Raw genomic sequence first — 13121 nt, 5'->3', positions numbered from 1 at the left:
TCTACTTTGGAAGGCAATCAGATTGTAGTTACTGGGTCATAGATCAAGGAAATTGGAATGAAAAGATTGGTTACTCTATTATACTCATTTTACTATTAAAGCTATTTATCACCTGCTATATCTGGGAAAAGAGGAAGATAGGCTAACAAATATTTATGTCACAGTTGTTATGTGGTATTTCAAGTTCACTCTGAAATGATTAAGTCTTGACAGTGGAGAATAAATTGGAAACAACTGAGTGTAGAAATCAGTGAGATAATCATAGTTATATGATGAGGTTATAGTGAACAATGCTATCCCTGTAGTCAAACATTATAGTCATTTTAGCTTACCAATAAATAATGAAAATAATTGTTTTTATCATAGCAGGGCCTACTTTTCCACTTTACTCCAGTTAGGCAGACTTCCAGTTGAAGGTATGGGCAAATTAGCAGGATTCTTATTTAAAGTTTCAGCAGTGATATTTATGAAACTAAAACTGATAAAAGTGCTTGTCAGTTAAAAGCTTTTTTAAAAAAATATTTATTGCAAGTCTGAACAGTCAGGTTTTCATGCATCAAACCATGTATTGTCTACTTTGGTTTAATATTAGTAATGATTTCAGTCGTCACTGAAGAAACTTACAGGTGAAACTCGAAAAATTAGAATATCGTGCAAAAGTTCATTTATTTCAGTAATGCAACTTAAAAGGAGAAACTAATATATGAGATAGACTCATTACATTCAAGCCGTGATTTGTCATAATCGTGATGATTATGGCGTACAGCTCATGAAAACCCCAAATCCACAATCTCAGAAAATTAGAATATTATATGCAATCAATAAAACAAGGAGTGTACATAGAACAATATCGGACCTCTGAAAAGTATAAGCATGCATATGTACTCAGTACTTGGTTTGGGCCCCTTTTGCAGCAATTACTGCCTCAATGCGGCGTGGCATGGAAGCTATCAGCCTGTGACACTGCTGAGGTATTATGGAAGACCAGGATGCTTCAATAGCGGCCTTCAGCTCTTTTGCATTGTTTGGTCTCATGTCTCTCATCTTTCTCTTGGTAATGCCCCATAGATTATCTATGGGGTTCAGGTCAGGCGAGTTTGCTGGTCAATCAAGCACAGTAATCCCACGGTCATTGAACCAGATTTTGGTGCTTTTGGCAGTGTTGGCAGCTGCCAAGTCCTGCTGGAAAATGAAGTCAGCATCCCCATTAGCTCGTCTGCAGAAGGAAGCATGAAGTGCTCCAAAATCTCCTGGTAGACGGCTGCATTGACCCTGGACTTAATGAAGCACAGTGGACCAACATAAGCAGATGACATGGCTCCCCAAATCAACACAGACTGTGGAAACTTCACACTGGACTTAAAGCATCTTGCAGTGTGTGCCTCTCCATTCTTCCTCCAGACTCTGGGTCCTTGGTTTCCAAATGAGATGCAAAAGTTGCTCTCATCAGAAAAGAGGACTTTGGACCACTGAGCAACAGACCAGGTCTGGTTTTTTTTAGCCCAGGTAAGACGCTTCTGACGTTTGTTGTTCAGGAGCGGCTTGACAAGAGGAATACATTTGAAGCCCATGTCTAGGATCCGTCTGTGTGTGGTGGCTCTTGATGCACTGACTCCAGCCTCAGTCTACTCCTTGTGAGAGTCCCCAACACTTTTGAATGGCCTTTTCCTGACAGTCCTCTCCAGGCTGCGGTCAACCCTGCTGCTTGTGCACCTTTTTCTTCCACACTTTCCCCTTCCACGTAACTTTCTATTAATGTGCTTTGATACAGCACTTTGGGAACATCCAACTTCTTTTGCAATTACCTTTTGAGGCTTTCCCTCCTTATGGAGGGTGTCAATGATGGATTTTCTGAGATTGTGGATTTGGGGTTTTCATGAGCTGTACGCCATAATCATCACAATTATGACAAATCAGGGCTTGAACTATCTTGCTTTGCATGTAATGAGTCTATCTGAAATAAATGAACTTTTGCACGATATTCTAATTTTTCGAGTTTCACCTGTACCATTATAATTCATATATTAACACTACATGTTTGAAATTTGTATTAGCAAGCTTTTGTTGATTTTATAAACATTGTTCAGATGACCATGAACAATGAGACATAGGATTGCATAATCCTATTTTACTTATGCTCTGATTTATTTTCCAGAGGAGCAAAGGAAGGGACGGATAGTTTTCATTTTCATTTAAAACTTTAATTCCTCTTGCCGTATGTATCAAAGGCTTGGATTTGTTAAATTAACAAATTGGAATAATGAATCCAAAGTTTGGTACAGATTTATTACATTTTGTTGTCATTTAATAAAGGCAGAACTACAGTTTGTTCTAAAATGAAAATCAGTACTTTCTCTCTCCTCATACCTGTATATGAATAAATAAGAGGAAAATGGGAAATGAACTCCAACTTGCTAGAGCTTCTCCGATCTTCTAAACCATAATTTAAGTCAGGAGTGGAGAACATGTGTTTGTCTAGATACTCTTGAAGTACAACTATCATTATTTCTCATCACTGTCCATGTCTCTAGGACTGCTGGGAATTGTAGTTCAGCCATGCCTGGATAAGACTTAAGTTCCGTGCTCTTGATCTAGTTAGGGTGTGGCAATTTGTAAACTGTGTGGCAAGAGTCAGCACTCTCCCATGCTGGCTGCACTTTTTGAATGTAAGGGATTTTTTCATGTTAATTTGTGGTTTGGAGGAACTGAAGGGGTGAAATGGGTCCATTTAGCCTTGCAGAAGCTTAAGACAGACATGGCAATCCTTAAAATCTTGAACATCCTCATTTGGTCCATAGTCTTTTATTTATGGGAGGAGGGCTAAAGTGCAAAACGAATGCCTGAAAAAAGGTATATAAAATACAGTATATTTTTCAGACAAGTTCTAATAACAGTTTAGAAGGGGTACCTTTTGATTGCTCTATCAAATACATACTGTCCTTTCAAGGAATGTAATTATACTTTGTTTCTTCAGCTTTGCACACTTTCTTCTCTTCCACTCCCTTTTTCTCCAAATCCTGTTAATGTGTGTACCATACAGTAAGTAACAGGGTCAGCAGGCACAATTCCACCTCCCCCCCCATGTCTATATTTATTATACAAGCTTGCATGAGTTTGTGAACATGTCACAGATTTAGAAAAACCTACCTCATGTTATTGCTGGGAAATCTTAAATTTGACATAGTTTAGAAATGATATAGGACATTTTACCACCAGTTATAAACATTAGTTATAAACTGAATATTTTTCCATGTATATTCTCTGCTATGCGTAACGTCTTATTTTTAACTCTAGATAGGTTTGATTCCCAGGCTAAATGTGCAACAATTATGTTACAGTATTTTGATTTTTGGAATCTTGAATCAAAATTTCAGGGTAGAGAGCCAAAGAAACAATAAACTAAATTGTTGTGATCTTATACCATTCCATGGCTGTAGAAATGCTCCTTGGAAGATGGTAATATACAGGATGAAGTAAAGATTCCCCCCCCCCCATCCTGTACATTTTTTTTGAAGGGAGAGTGTTCACAGTTGTACTGAATCTAAGTGTTTAGCCTTAAGAAAATCAAGAAATCCAGGCAGTTTAAATGAATATAGATTGTAAGCTTAAACTCTCTACAAGAATCTGAACTACTAATGGTTAAAGTAAATTGGCGGGAGATAAGAGTCAATAGAATTCAAGGTGGACTGGACTTAGATCTCTTGTGGGTGCGAAAGGACCGATGGGACAGAAGAGTCTGATGATGTGCTTGAACACTGATCATCTCCTATGTTAAGTCTGGAGAAAACCCTTAAAAAACTTTTTAAAAGTGCCATTGCGACATGCTCTACGGATAAATAAAAGAAGTTGTTGAAAATCTCAACATCTTTTTATTTTTTACAAATGAATACTTGAATCAGGACCACGGTACATGAAAACAGAAGTTAGGCATTTCTTTTTATGTTCTTGTATTAGTTAAGCTTACTTGAAATACTATAGAATATATCATATAAATAATCAAATCAAAATAACCCCCAAACTGTTATTTTTCTTGAAATTTAATTAAAATGAATAAAAATTGCTGCAAGCAAAGAAGCAAGAACTGTTGGGGATTTCCCTTCCCCCAGATGCTTTTTGCAGTTCTGCATTTGCAGAACTTTCATAATATATTTATATGATACTCTTTAAAAACCACTTGTTTTGTTAACCTTTTTGAGCATGTTCTTTCCTACTCCAAAATGCATACATTACCTTCTGAAACTAAGCTCCATAAGGAGTAAGGCTAAGCACATTTGATTTGTGCTTAGATTGTAAGCTGCCCTGAGTCTTCGGAGAAGGGCGGGATATAAATGGAATTAAAATAAAATAAAAATAAATAAATAAGTAATTAAAAAATTACACTGAATCAGAGCGCAGCAGCAAAAAAGAAGAGCTAGATTTATCATAGCGTATCTTGTGTAATTTAATTCAAAGTATGTGCTAGGTGATAAAAAAGATTTGGCCACTAATGTCTATTTTCAGAGGTTAAAAATAAAAGTACAACCTTTAAATACAAGTTTTTAGATAGACATGCTTAATTTGACATGTGTTATTTTTAGTTTCTTCTGCTTTGAATAGTATAGCAATTTATTTCCTATATGAATTTTCACAAAAGGATTAAAGACATGTTTCTATAAATATTATTTATTTAATATATTTGCTTAGCTGTTGTTCTGTAGCAAGTAGCACAAATATTCCCAGATTCCTGGCTGTGTGGTCCCTGTTGCAGTTGGAAGCAGAGTAGAAACATCTGAAAACCATTATTTGGATTATAGATGCTGGAGTATCTAATCTTACCTTTAGGATCCGGCTCCTAAATCACAGCTCTTCTCACCCTTTATATTCCCCAACGTGACACAGCTTCTAACATACTTGAAGCATAAGGATTCTTTTGATAATACTTAGTATAAATTAAAGTGACAACTGGGATAAACTAGTCTTAGGATCTATACAATTGTTTTTGTACATGAATACATTTTGAACGTTTGTTTTGTCACTTAAGAATGAATGAATGAATGAACGATACATTTTCAACTACATTACTTTCTTTTGGAAGAATTTTGATTATTTTCTGTTTAGAACTTATTTATTTCTCCTTTTTCTGGTTTCAGAGTATGATATCATCCATTGTAAATAGCACATATTATGCAAATGTGTCAGCTACTAAGTGCCAGGAATTTGGAAGATGGTATAAAAAGTACAAGAAGATTAAAGGTAAATTGATTTTAATTATCATTCAATGCCAAACCTTGTAACAGATCATGAATACTTGGAAATTATTATTCTAAAATGATCAAGAGGTGTTTACAAAGGCTAGTTTATATACAGTATCATCAATATTTTTCCAGATACAAAGATCTACTTTGGTTGAAGCAGTTTCCGTATGATCTTCAACAATTTTTATAAGTAGTATTTCTCAAGGTAAAGAAAGGAATATTTCAAAAGTGTTTTTATATATGCACAGTGAAAATATAATCAAAAGAGTTAAATAGCTTCAAGGCCGTTTATAGATGATCATTACTTGTTGTAAGACAAAAAGGGAGAGCATTCTTACTACATTGGGCTGTGGTTTAAAAGCACGTTCAAACATTAAAAAGCTCTTACTGTAGACACAGAATTGCCATTGCAATCACCAAGTAATTCTATCATATTATGGGCTTCTACTTCCTTTCTTCATTCAATTTTTAAAGCTTTTCTTGTTCTCCTGCCCCCCCCCATTTTTTAAAGTAAGTGTAGAGTTAATTGTTAAATATAGAAAAGCAGAATAAGTCCTGGATTTCAATTAAGAGGTCAAGGATCTAAGTCCAAAGAGTTTTCTGGATAACTGTGTGCATGCTGCTAACAAGAATTTGAATTTAAAACTCATTGGAAATGTGTGTACATGTATATGTACCATGAGGCAGAATGAAAGGTTACAGTCTGTGTGAAATAAACACAAGCTGCTTTAACATGGTTCAAATAGTGTTGATTCTTCAGCTACAACAAATGGGAGGAAAACAGCAATGAAAAAATTACTATAGGTGTATTTATTGAAAAATAAAGAGAACCAAACTTTATCATCATCATCATCAGAAAGAGCTTTTGTTATATTTCGCTTTCATATTATCTCAATTTCTGTCATATAGTTTTTATAAATGAGAATTTATATGTAAGATGAAAGGTTCAATTTCAGAAACTAGAATATTCGTGTGAATTTAAAAATAAGGGTCGAGTTACTATGAATCTGGTCAGCAAGATCAGCCATCATTCAAGGTCAATCCAGTTGAAAACCACTGTTGTATACATACATCTTAATTTTTTGTTACATTAAACTAATTGTAAAAAAGCTATTCTAATTTAATATTGCAAATGGAAAATGACGAAGAGCTTCAAAATCATTTTATTGGCATTTCAGTTGAACATAATCTGCTCTGTGAAATGTGTTTCTGATTTATCCACTAATGTCTCTTTTAATAAAGCAGTGGGAACTAACTGGTTCCTTCTTAATCAAAACCATGATTTCCTAAACATAAGCTATGAGATTCTGTTACAAGTTGCCACATACAGATCTCTTTGGTCAATCCTTTCCCCTCCTATTCTGTTGAACTAAACAAACAGTAAAATAATTATACATACAGAAAGATCAAAGTAAATATGACTAATGCATAGCAAAATTTTTAAAAACTTTCTGAAAGAAAAAAAGCATTAGGTTGCAGAACATTAAGTTGTTTAATGTTTAAACAAATATGAGAAACTGAACAATCAATAATTTGATATCATTAGCAACAGATGTAAAAGTTATATGCAAAGAGCACTTGAAATAAACATGCTCAGGTTATAGTTGTGGAATCCATTACATATTCAACATTGCTATTATGCTTAGCTCATATCAACTTTTGTCTTTATATCAACCAGGCTTCCATTTTGTATTGGTGAGATCCACATCTATTAACATACAAACTTCTGAAAATTGATTGCAGTCCATTAAAACTGATACTACAAAAAAAATCATACATGCTGTATCATTTTTGGGATTATTTGCTCCCTTCTTGAGAACTAGGAACTGTTTTCAGCTGTAACTGTCCTATCATTTTACTTTCCTTTGCCCTTTCATAATTTATATTCGAAATTTATATTGTACATTTATAATAAAGATTTATCTTAGCAGTTCATAGAAATTTGTAATAATTATGATTACAACAATTACAAATAATAAACATAGTAAGAATAATAGCAGTGAAATTTTTATACTATTTGCACCGTATGCAAGGCAGAGGAGTGTATAGAGAAAAAATTAAATATGCAGTCTTATTCATGTAGGCTTTTGTAACACTGATCAATTTTACCATTGTTGGAAAGCACCCAGCCTGGCAGGGAGGAGGGTTCAAGCGCAGAATTAGCCTGGAGTCACTGTGCAACCGCAAAAGGGCTAGGACTGATCTCCCCACCTCCTGATTTCCTTGGAGCTTTATCTAATTGTTCCCAAGAGTAGTGGGGTGATTCCTGTATTATAGGCAGAGCATAATAAAATAGTTACTTTGAACTCTCCATGTCTAGGTCTGGTTGTTTGCACCTGACAACCACAAACCAATTGAAATTGCACTTTGAATCATGAAATCAATACAGATCCATCAATATGTGTTCTGTAAATTGCTTGTATGAGGTGTGCCATAATTTCTGGCTACCATGGATACATGAAATTCAGCAAAATATTGCTTTATTTTAAAATGTAGCTGATCAAATTTAGTATATCACTGAGGTATATTCACAATAATATTTTAATTAACTTGAGAGGCACTCAAATGGCTAGGGGCGGATGGTGAAAAGTTTATATGTTATCAGTTCATATCATGTTCATGTCTTCTATAATTTATTTATTAAACAGTTTATATGGCTTCCTATCTCATGGAAAGTAACTTTGGGTGCTGTACAACAACAATTCTTTTATTATATATAGTATCTAAAATATTTGTGTCACTTTTTGTATCCTTTGTTTTGCCTTTGTTTAGTAAAACAGAACAAAGTAAAAAAACCAATGAAAGAGAAAAGAAGAAAAACAATGTAACAATATAAGAGCTTTTTCAACATGTAATATATATATTAATTTTATAGAAAATATTTTCAGTGAAGGACGATACCATATCAAATCTTTATTATGGTCACAACTAACATTAGCATATTTCATTGTGATCATCCATACATAATTCAAGTCTGTAAGCAACTCCTTCTGAAATTTCAAACAGCATCACTTTTCTCTTTCTGTATTTTATAAATTTTGAAAGCTTATGTAAATGAGGTCTATTGCATATAATAATAATAAAGACTTAACTGGTATGGGCTGTAAAAAGCCAGATGACTACTAGATAGCAGCAAAGAAGTTTTCCTGTCACTGGTCCTATTTAGTGGTTATCTGGATTTTTGAAGCAAAGATCTGATAGTCCTAATAGTTCTAATTGTGATTTGTTTATAAAATTCTATACAGTAAGCTGTATTCAACACTGTGAAATGGAGCCTCTGCTATACATCCCTTTGGGGTATGTGAAAAAGAAAGGAAAATCAATTCTGCCAGTATTTCTTTCAAAAGACAATGCAATAAGACTTGCTTCCAGGGACATTTGCACAAGATGCAAATTTAGTGGATAGCTTAATAAGATGACTAAGAATGTAATTATACATTTCTAGAATCCTTTAATAAAAATATTTCATTGCTGAAGAACTTGTTTTCCCCCACTGTCTACAAGTAATTTTTCCTTCTCTGATGGTGGTATTTATTTATTTTTAAATAAGTTATGATTCCTGGCAACTGCTAGGACAATTCCTTGCAGTTTTCTTGGCCAGATTTCAGAACTGGTTTGCCATCGCTTCATTCCTAGCGGTGTGAGAGAGTGACTGAGTGATTTTAAGACTAAGGGAGAACTAGAATTCATGGTCTCCTGGATCCTAGCCTGGTGCCTTAACCACTACACCAAACTGTTTCTCCATGGCAATATTAATAGGCTTTAGAAAATAATTGTAATCCTGAATTATTGGTGATCAATGTTTTACTAGGCAACTCTATTTGTCATGGCAACTGGTTCTTGAGTTCCCATTAAGGGGTGGCTGTTATGTTCATATTCTGTAAACTTGGTCATTTTTGATATAGAATGCTGGATTAGGTGAGTCTTGGATGTGATTCAGGACTTGATCTTGTGTTCTTAAAAAATTACAACTACTTTCTGAAGTGATTTCATATTAATGTACTAATGTGAAAAGTTAACAGAAGTTGTATAGGAGCTATAGCGATCTTCATATTTGTGCTAGGTAATAAGATTTACTGGAAAATTAGTTAACTGATGTGTACTATTTTGAAAATAGATTTTCAGTGTATTTGCAGGAAATCATTTTAGGAAGCATTTCATGACTGCCAAATACTATAGTGGAACTGCCCTTTTAGGCACACAAATCGCAGATGTGCAAATAGTTTTCCTGGTCAGAGACCAGACAGTAAATAACACTGATAGATGGTTGGGGTAAACATGAAGTTAAGTGTTGACTGGAAATGAGATTTCTGAAATTACCTCTTTGCTCATAATTGGGTTAAGTGGGTTTTGATGAAAAGAAATAAGTAATTAAGATAATCATAGTTTTTAAATGAATTACCCACATGAAAAGCACCTCCCATGCTCTAGAATAGTTCTAGGAAGTCAAGACTGGTAATTAGAGAGTCACTAGACAGTGAGAAGGGCGGCCTATAAATTTAATAATAAATAAAATAAATTATACTGTGTATCTTTTTCTACTGCCTCCTAGAGGCTAGTAATGGTATTATATTTTTGTTTTTCTCGTGTCATGAAAACTAGTTACAGGTATACAACATTTAATGTATATTTGCTTTTCCTGTTACTGCTATTTAGCATTGTTTAGCAATAACAATATTAATGTAATTCTTATAGGATTATATAGACAGTATCAGAAGTTGAGTCTGTATAGAAGCTTGGCAATAACACCACATTTATTTAGGATTTTTCAAAACTTTAGGTATAATTGTTTTCATTATCACTTGAATAGATACTTACTATTTTTTAAAATTAAGAATATATTGGTGGTGAGAGAGAAGGGAAGAAGAGCCATAGTTTATGATTTTGTCCTGTTATAACCCGTTTGAGTTGACCAGGCTATGAAAAGCGAAAATAAAAAAAATAAATGTAAAGTTTAAATGGGTTAAAATTTATAAATAGATGCAAATGTTTGCTTCATGAATTTGCTGTTGAAAGAAGATAAAATATTTTAAATATTCTATAGTATTTTATTGATTTTTGATAAATATTTCAAAACTGGATATCCACAATTCTTTAAAGATTTACGGAACCACTTAGGAATGGTATATGTGAACAAGGGGTTATTTAAGAGAATCTCTTGTAACGTTTATTTTTTTATTTGATTTTGAGTGTGCCTGACTCCTTAATACTCTGAGTGGCTTACAGTTAAAAACAGTAGTTGAACTTATACTGAAGTAGTGAATGTGCATTAAAGTTCTGAAGAAAAATAGGGTGCATATCCCATAACTCATTTGGGGGTATGAATTTGACCCTGTGGTCTGCTGAAGGGACATAGTGTTTATACAGCAGTGATTTGGCTGCACATATGTCATGGGAGAAAGAATACAAGTGATTTCAAGTGTTTCAAGTGTTTACAAAGACATGGTATGGGAATAGATGATATTATAAACAACAACAAATAAAAAGGCAAGACAGTATCAGCCATGTATTTTTTTCTGCATATAGTCACACACACACACACACACACACACACACACACACACACACACACACACAGACAGACATTCTGAGTTTATGGAATGGAAAAACTAAAGGTCCCTGTGTATGCAAACAAGTATGTAAATTATACAATATCATATTTTGATTGTTTCTGCACAATGAAATAAGATACTTCCAATCAGAAAGTATTGGAGATTTATAAGCAATGTAAGGTAAAGGGTAAAGGTTCCCCCGCACATACGTGCTAGTCGTTTCCGACTCTAGGGGCCGGTGCTCATCTCCATTTCAAAGCCGAAGAGCCAGCGCTTGTCCGAGGACATCTCCGTGGTCATGTGGCCGGCATGACTAGACGCCAAAGGCGCACGGAACGCTGTTACCTTCCCACCGTAGTGGCCCCTATTTTTCTACTTGCATTTTTACGTGCTTTTGAACTGCTAGGTTGGCAGAAGTTGGGAAGAGTAACAGGCGCTCACTCTGCTATGCGGCACTCGGGATTCAACCTGCCAAACTGCCAGCCTTCTGATCGACAAGCTCAGCGTCCTAACCCACTGAGCCACCGCGTCCCTATAAGCAACGTATCAGTAGTTAAAATATTAGAACTGGGCAAACCTAGCTTCAAATAGAAGACTTTGAACCAGTCATTTTTCTCAATGAAACCTGACTCCAAAGGTTGGAAATAGAATTGCTATGTATCTCACTTGGAACTTGTGGAGAAACTGCAGGATATAAATGTACATATTTCTGAATGAATGAATAAATAAAATAAATCCTAGTTGAAGGTAAATATTTGGGGACTTAATTGTTGAGATTACCAGTGCAACAATAAAATATTAGCACAATTAATTGATGCTTCATTGGAAGGCTGACCCAATGTAATGAACTTGGGTTCTTAAAATTCATGTAATCCTTACTACAGGTCAGATTTATAAAGGATAAACATTATTAGCTTAATTTATTATAGAATACTGTGTCCATATAGGGCTTGCATTAAAATGAAAACAGCTTAATACAACTCTATTTGTAATCCCTGATGTCATTTCAAATTAAAGTGATGGTATATTTTTATTATTTAATTTATTTTAACAGTGGAACGAGTTGAAAGAGACAACCTGTCAGAATATTGTGTTCTTGGTCAACGTCCCATGCACTTACCGAATATCAACCAGCTGGCAACTTTGGGCAAAACAAATGAACAATCTCCTCATGGTCAAATTCACCATAGTACTCCAATCAGAAACCAAGTGCCAACGTTACAACCAATCATGAGCCCTGGTCTTCTTACACCTCAGCTCAGCCCACAACTAGTAAGGCAGCAAATAGCAATGGCCCATTTGATAAACCAACAGATTGCAGTAAGTCGACTCTTGGCTCATCAGCACCCACAGGCAATTAATCAACAGTTTCTAAATCATCCACCTATCCCTAGAACAGTCAAACCAGAACCAACAAACTCATCAGTGGAAGTCTCTCCAGATATCTACCAGCAAGTCAGGGATGAGCTGAAGAGGGCCAGTGTCTCCCAGGCGGTCTTTGCAAGAGTGGCTTTCAATCGCACCCAGGTATGATGTTTTATTTATTTAACAAGCATTTTATTCCATTTTTCTGTTAAAAAAGGCTTTTTAAAAACCACCTCAAAAAGATCTGGTTTTCACTTTAAATGACATGGAACAAATGGAAAATAAAGGAAGAAGACACTTCTCAGCAATTTTATTCCATTTCCTTACTGTATCTTGCAAAATTGGAACAATGCATTCAAAAAACCCCAACCATTGTATAACATTTGACAAGACTATGATTATAGTGCCTTCTGTCCTTTTATTTTTTATATATAAAACTTGTATTTTTATGCTGTAGAAACTGGGTGCAAATGATTGAGAAAAGATGGAAGAGATTGTTTAGATTTCTTTCTTTCATCTCCCTTTAGAAACTTATAGAATGATCCCAGAAATCTTTTTGAACTTACTCTGTTAAATTCTTAATAAAGCCAGAGAATCAGACCCTGATGACCTTACCATTATCTATTTAGCGTATATATTTGAATTTTTGTCATATGTAATCTATTAATCTATTAATGTTGTAATTTCCTGCCAAATGAATTTAACAAAAACATTATGACCATTTACTTCCCAAAATTCAAAGTAGATTATTATTCACCACATTGTTGTTGTTGTTGTTAGTTGCGAAGTCGTGTCCGACCCATCGTGACCCTATGGACAATGTTCCTCCAGGCCTTCCTGTCCTCTACCATCTTCTGGAGTCCATTTAAGCTCACGCCTACTGCTTCAGTGACTCCATCCAGCCACCTCATTCTCTGTTGTCCCCTTCTTCTGTTGCCCTCAATCTTTCCCAGCATTAGGCTCTTCTCCA

The 13121-nt window shown here is 34.8% G+C and overlaps 1 protein-coding gene across 1 annotated transcript in view; it reads left to right on the top strand.

The window, feature by feature from the left end:
- SATB2 (SATB homeobox 2) overlaps nucleotides 1-13121 on the top strand; it is a gene marked incomplete at its 3' end in the record, with an annotated part of 131427 nt that overhangs the window by 57681 nt on the left and 60625 nt on the right. The window contains exons 6-7 of the mRNA XM_081346759.1: nucleotides 5130-5232; nucleotides 11841-12313. Coding sequence (XP_081202885.1) covers nucleotides 5130-5232; nucleotides 11841-12313 — 576 coding nt within the window. The remainder of the gene's footprint in view (nucleotides 1-5129; nucleotides 5233-11840; nucleotides 12314-13121) is intronic.

This window comes from Vipera berus, assembly GCF_964194415.1.
Source record: "Vipera berus genome assembly, chromosome: 1".
NCBI classification, from domain to species: Eukaryota; Metazoa; Chordata; class Lepidosauria; order Squamata; family Viperidae; genus Vipera; species Vipera berus.
The sequence above is the reverse complement of the archived record's forward strand: the minus strand, read 5'-3'. Positions and strand labels throughout refer to the sequence as shown.